The sequence below is a fragment of the Elephantulus edwardii genome, unplaced genomic scaffold (assembly GCF_000299155.1).
Source record: "Elephantulus edwardii isolate Elephantulus edwardi_28Jun2011 unplaced genomic scaffold, EleEdw1.0 scaffold00004, whole genome shotgun sequence".
NCBI lineage: Eukaryota > Metazoa > Chordata > Mammalia > Macroscelidea > Macroscelididae > Elephantulus > Elephantulus edwardii.
The window spans coordinates 39,052,106-39,059,295 of NW_006399754.1; the positions used below are offsets into that span (position 1 = coordinate 39,052,106).

General features: G+C 42.7%; 1 protein-coding gene across 1 annotated transcript in view; it reads right to left on the reverse strand.

The window, feature by feature from the left end:
- DCLK1 (doublecortin-like kinase 1) overlaps nucleotides 1–7,190 on the reverse strand; it is a 304,341-nt gene that overhangs the window by 271,629 nt on the left and 25,522 nt on the right. Inside the window, exon 3 of the mRNA XM_006879588.1 lies at nucleotides 4,066–4,412. Within this exon, the coding sequence (XP_006879650.1) occupies nucleotides 4,066–4,412 (347 nt within the window). The remainder of the gene's footprint in view (nucleotides 1–4,065; nucleotides 4,413–7,190) is intronic.

Consider the following 7,190-nt stretch of genomic DNA (forward strand, 5'->3'; position numbering starts at 1 on the left):
GTCAGCCAGCTGGCTGTCCTCCAGATTTCTTGGCACAACTTAGTGAGCACATCCAGGGTACCATCTGTTGAAATATGTTGATATGTTGTCAACTCCTGGAGCCTTGTTTTTTGCCAATTCCCTCAGAGCAACTTGAACTTCCTCCTTCATTACCATAGGCTCTTCCTCATATATTATTTCATTAAATTCTTCTGTGTCAGCCGATTCCTTTTCATACAGTGACTCTGTGTACTCCTCCCATCTTCTTTTAATACTTCCTGTATCATTTAACATTCTACCCAAAGTATCCTTAAGTATTGCCACCTGTGGCTTCAATTTGTTTTTCAGCTCCTTCAGCTTAAGAAATGCTGAGTGAGTTCGGCCCTTTTGATTTTCTGACTCCAGCTCTCCACACATTTCATTATAGTATCTTGCTCTGTTGTCCCGGGCTGCCTTTTGAAATTTTCTGTTCAGCTCTTTGATTTCTTGGTTTCTTCCTTTAGCTTTGGCTTCTCAGCGCTCTAATGCAATACTCAGAGTCTCATCTGACATCCGTCTTGGTCTTTTCTTCTTCTTCTTCAGCCTTTGTAATGATCTTTTGCATTCTTCATGGATGATTTTCTTGATAACCTCCCAGAACTCATTTGGTCTATGCTCATTGGTGCTCAAGGCCTCAAACCTGTTCCTGAGACGGTTTTGAAATTCGAGTGGGACAGACTTAAGGTCAAATTTTGGTTCCTGTGGACTTGATTTCATTTTCCTCAGCTTCAGCTTAAACTTGCATATGAGTAGTTGGTGGTCTGTCCCACAATCAGCAACCGGCCTGGTTTTCACAGCTGATACTGAGCTTCTCCAGCTTGTCTTTCCACAAATGTAATTGATTTGATTCCTAAGCATACCATCAGGTGTATAGCCTGCATTTATGTTTCTTATAAAAGGTATTTGCAATGAATAAATCATTGAATGTGTAGAACTCTATCATTCTATCTCCAGCCTCATTTCTCTCACTGAGCCTGTGTTTTCCAGCTACTGATCCTTCGTCCCTGTTCCCAACTTTTGCATTCCAGTCACTCATTATTATCAATGCATCTTGATTGCATGTTTGATTAATTTCTGACTGCAAAAGCTGGCAGAAATCTTCTATTTCCTCTTCTTTGGCTCTAGTTGTTGGTGCATATATTTGAATGATACTAGTATTCACTGGACTTCCTTGTATGTGTATGGATATTATCCTGTCGCTCACCACACTGTACTTCAAGATGGATCTACAAATGACTTTTTTAATTATGAAGCCAACCCCATTTTTTTTCTCACCTTTTCATCCCTGGCATAGTAAATCATACGATCATCTGATTCAAAATGTCCCATGTCAAGCCATCTCATTTCGCCAATACCTAATATGTCAATATTTATGCATTCCAATTTTCCTCCATTCATGGTTCTCACATTCCACATTCCAATCACTAGGATCTGCTTACAACTGTTCCTTCTTCTCTGTATTTCCATTTCTAAGATCTAAGTCTCAATTGCTATGTCTGCTAGTCCAAGCGATAGTCTAAGTGTGTTCTATTGTACATAGGGTTTTCAAAGGCCTGTCATTCGGAAGTGGATGGCCAATCCTTCTTCCTAGTCTGTTTCAATTTTTAAATATATATAATAGTATCTGATAGACAAACAGTCCACAGAAAACAGCAGATGAAAGACATTTTCCCAGTAATAAAAATGACCAAAAGATTCAACGTTGCTGCCCACCCCCACTACACCTTGTTGTTTGTTTGCTTGTTTGTTTGTTTGTTTTTTGATCCACCCTTTCCCTACTCCACCACCATTCCTTCCTACTTATGCCTGCACCACTCAACACCCATCTCCCACTGATCAGCCCCTGATATAATGGCCTAAGTCTCAAGCCATCAGGATTGCTGTGATTCTGAACGTATCATGCTGCTGTCAGTCTCTTATGATGCAGTCAGTATGACTTCAATAATCTAGGTCAGCTCCTTCTGCTAAAGGTCATATAGCACCTTTACATTCAATGACTAATATTACAGCCTCGTTTAAAAAGGAGTTACATGACAGAGAGCTAAGACAGACACACGTGTAGAAGTATAATGTGTATTGCTTGTTCAAACTGTTGAATAAACAGAGCAGGGGAACATCACCAAGGTCCAGTGTTTAGGCCGTCAAATTCACTACCTCAGAAGACTCACTGGAGGGTCAACAGTGGGTTGGTTCCAACTCAGCAGTAAAATAAAATGAGATTCTAAAGAGTCAGGGGAAACTAGATTAGTGGGGACAGAACAACCAGAATGGAAATAATGAGGATGCCGGCGTATTACAAAGGATGTAACTGACATTCCTGAACAACTTGTGTAGAAATTGTTGGGTGAGAAACTAAACTTCTGTCTCATCCTCCCTCACTGAAAACACAATACTATTTTTTAAAATAAAAAGATAGTGTTGTAAGTCTTAGATATAACTCTATAAGATCAAAAAGAGTAGATTCTAAGAAACAAATCCGTACATGAGCCACATTCAACCTGACCTGTGACGACAGCATATAACAAATAAGCACATCACTTTTGTGACTGAATTACTAAGGGAAAATTGCATTGTAAGCAAACCAATATAAAATAAAAATTTTAAAATATTAATTTTTTAGTATAATCAGTGATTTATGCATTATAAATATCCTTTTCTCCCCAAATTCACATTCACTGTTTCACCTTTCATTTATATTATGTTTTATACACTCATTCTCATATATTGTGTTTTATAAATTAATCAACATTGATCTATGTCCACTATTACCCCATCTTTTCAGGTCCCCACTGGATCTTTCCAATTTCCTTAAATGCTCCTTCCATCCACCAAATCATGCAACCCTGCGATTTCTCCTCTGCCCATCCTCACCCCTGTGCTCCCATCTCTTCTCCTTTGGGTCACCATACACGATTTACTAGTTATCGTTCTATTTTTACAATAATGGTCTTATGCAGTATTTGTCCTTAAGAGACTGAGTTATTTCACTCTGCATAATGCTTTCCAGTCTCTCTCAAGTTATGTAGTGTTTTTTAAAATCATTGCTCCTGAGTGCTGCATAGTATTCCACCATGTCAATGTATAATTTCCCAATTCATCCAGTTGTGGTTGGACATTGGGCTGTTTCCATGTTCTTGTAACGATAAAAGTATTTTAATCTGTTGAAGTTGTCACTCTCACCACTGAACATATCTTTGATAAATGAAGCACTAAGACAGTATTTGGGTCAAATAAATGGAGGTTTTTCCTCTACAGGAATAATTGAGATGTCCACCTCCACATCCCAGCGAAGATCACAGACAGACCCGAAAACACATCACTTAGGAACAGAGACATTGAGATGCCACAGAGGCAGAAACAACACCCCAAACTCTCTCCCCGAGGCAATGTCTATAAATTGAGTCTTAGGAAAGCTAGTTTTAAAAGCTATTTCTCAGTATTGAAAACAGTACAGGAGATTAACTATCAAAGCACCTCGGTTCCATGCTGCTAAGTTTTAAGGAATTATCCACACAGTTTTGACAACAGAAGCCTCAAAGGCTCAGCAGAGGAGCTACCCTGTGTAAACCACCAGAAGAACCAGAAGATGCTGCCTGTCACCATTCATTACAAGCACTGCCCTGGCCCTGTTTCCATGGCAATATGCAACCCTTAGCAGCCAGCAGGGACACAGGAATCTGAAAGGTTTTCTTTCCTGGAACATCCTGGCACTGTAAGCTGAAATATTGGCCCAGATTTAAAATCCTGTATTAAATAAGTTTCGCACAAGTCCTGTTACTGGTTTACTACTGCTACTGTGTTCGTGGGACTGCAAAGCTCGGCTGATAAGTGAAAGAGCAGAAATTCCGGGTAATGCCTTGGCTTTACAGATGTATATGCACCCTTCATCTTATGCCTCGTTCTGACCCTGGGTGCCCCTAGGTCAACAATGCTGACTCGTGGGTGGCTGGGACCCATCCATCCGCTCAGCCACACTGGTGAAGCACACCCACGACCCATTACATGCAGAAAGCCCTCCACTCGCAGCCTCTCTCAGGCTCTGCTTACCTGCTTTCCGTCCAGTGTATACAGACGCTTCACGACCCCCGAGTCCAGCTTGATGGCATCAGTAATGTCCGTGAGGACCTGCTCGAAGGAGTGAGCCGTCTTCTTGTTCAACAGGATCCGGACGGCCTTGCGTGGCTTCACCCCACTCCTGATGATGGTGACCAGCTTGGGCCGGATGAAATCTTTGTTCTCCCTCACCTCCGAGGGGCTGCCCTTGGTGGTGGCCAGTGAGGACACTGCCCGCGAGGCAGAGGTGGTCTTGACATTCACGGACCAGTTGGGGTTCACATTGTTAGTATACTCCAGCTTCTTGAAGGGTTCAATGGAACCACACACATAGCTCTCTCCTGCAGAGGGAGAGAGAACAGCATCAAGTCTGTGTGTCACCTTCACAGGAGACTTCAGAGATATGACCATGACAATGCAAATATGGTATCAAGGAAGCCAGGTGGGCACACACTACAATCACGTCTGCCCTGCACGCCATCCATTACAGACCCTGGTGGTCAGTGTATGGAGTTTTATCTACCCTGTATCCCTCCCACTGAAGTCCCTGGTGGTCAGTGCATGAAGCTGTCTCTGCCCTACATGCCATCCATTACAGACCCTGGTGGCTAACTTTGCCAAACTGTGCCATATGTTGGGCTGCTAGCTGGAAGGTCAGCGGTTCAAATCCACAGGCAGGTAGGGGGATTCACAGCCTCAGAACCCACTGAAGGGTCCCCAGGAGTTGGGATGGACCCAAAAGCAGTGGACACAAGGCTGGGTTTGGCAAGTGCACACATGTGGTAACATCGTGAAAATGCCTGAAATACCATGAACATCACCCAAGTGAGCGTGAGCACCAGTGAGCACCAGGTGGTGGACAAGTGGCACTGACAGACGTGCTTAAAGCAGGATTGCCACAAACCTTCGGTTTGTTAAAAGCACAATCAAATGGGCGATGCCTCCACCACACAGGCGTGAGAGCCAGCTATCACTTTAAGACCTTCGGAGATCAATGGTTCTGTCAACAGCAGTCACTATCAGTATTGCAGAGTGGGGAGGGGGCATTATCCCACCTCTCCTCCATCTTCACTGGCACATCAGGGTTAGCCCTGGAAGCACACAGCACTGGATTCACAGAGGCAACTTTGTGGGATTCAGGGCTATTTCTACTTGGAGAGGAAGAGGCCCTACAGGACAAAGGGTGAACACCTAGCTATTAATTAAAGGTCAGCAGTTCAAATCTGCCTGCAGCTCTGTAGGCAAATTATCTGCTCCCAGCCAGGTGGCTGCCTGGGACACTCTGTGAGGCTGTCCTCGGTCATAGGGAATCACCACGAGTCACAATCAATGAAACACTGCATTTAGAGGTAGTGCTAGACATTTATACCACTCACCCACCACTGGTGGGTTATCACACTCCCAGTTCTGCTTCAGGTAATTCCAGTAAACAAAACAAAATCAACTGTGCTCAGAATCACTCTCTAATTGAAATTTAATATTCACCAGCATAAAGCTAGACAGACCTTCAAATGCAGCATCTGTCCAGCTTGCTGTGGGTTCCACAAAGTCAAAAAGAAACAAAAATCCTTGCTTTTCAGTAAAGGGAGAGATCTGGTGTGAAAAACAAAACAATGCTTACCAACTTTGTAAGTAAACCAGTAAAAATTTTTTTAAAAGAGTAGCCAGTTAAACAAGTTAAGAAAATGAAGAATAAATCCTATTTGAACTCATGCTGCTATTATTTTCCTTTAAGTCAAATACAGCTCATAGAGAGCCTAGGAGCAAGGAATATCACCCTGTCCTCTCCTGTTCCATCCCCAGCAGATCTGACACACTTGAGTCCTTTGTGATAGTCATTATAGCAATTCATTTTGCTGAAGGCCTTCCTCTCCTTCACTGGCCCTCCATCTTTCCCTTCCAAGGACGGATCTCTCCCAACAGCATGTTCCAAGTATGTAAAACAAAATCTCATCATTTTGTCTTTAAGGAGCACTCCGGCTGCACTTTCTACAAGCTGTCCATGGAACATTCAGTACTTTTCTCCAATACCACAGCTCAAGGGAATTGCCTCTTCTTCTGTCATTTTTATTCATTTTATTCATTTTCCAGCTCTCAGATGCATATCAAGTGTTTTTAAAGACCATGGCCTGAATCAAATACACCTTGGTCTTCAAAGTGGCATCACTGCTCCATAGTACTTTAGAGACGTCCTTGATAGAACATTTTCCCAATGCAACACATCTTTTGATTTCTTGACCACTGGTACCAAGAATATTGATTATGAATTCAAGTAAGAAGAAATTACTGACAGCTTCAATCTTTACTCCATCTATCATGAGGTTGCCTATCAGCCCTTTGTTTTCTTGATATTAGATGCAATCCATATGAAAGGCTCTAATCTTTGATCTTCTAGTACTTTTAGGAAGCAGGATTTTATCATCTGCATAAGGAGGCTGCTGAATCTTCTTCCAATCTTGCGTATAGATTAAATTTTATTGTTGTTGTTATGTGCATCAAGTCACTTGCGACTCATAGCAACGCTATGTACGACAGCCCTAAACCCTGCTCTGTCCTGTGTCAATCTAACTGTCTCTGACACACCTACACTAATTACCCAAATCACTGAATCAATTCACCACATAGAAGGTCTTCCCCTCCTGTGTTGTCCCTCCACCTTCCCTAGCATGACGTCCCTCTCCAAGGACCAGCCTTGGAACATGTCCAAAGTATGTCAGAAAAAGCCTCAGAATCCTTGCCTCCAAGGAGCAGCCTGGTTTAGCCCTCTCCAGGATGAACCTGTTCATTTTCTTAGCAGTGCATGGTACATTCAATACTCTTCTCCAGCACCACAGCTCAAACACATCTATTCTCCTTCTATCCTCCCTAGTCATTGTCCAACTCTCTGATGCAACAAGTTATTGCAAAGACCATGGCCTGTATCAGGCACAGTTTAGTCTTCAGAGTGACACCACTGCTCTTCAGTACCCTGGAGAGGTCCCTAACAGCAGACTTTCCCATCGCAATATGGGGGGTTTTTTTCGTGTTTTTCTTTTTTATAATTTTTTTTTACAGAGGTTTTGGATTTCCATTCATTCATTGCCGCAATTTTCTCCCTTCCCACCCCTCCCCACCAGCTC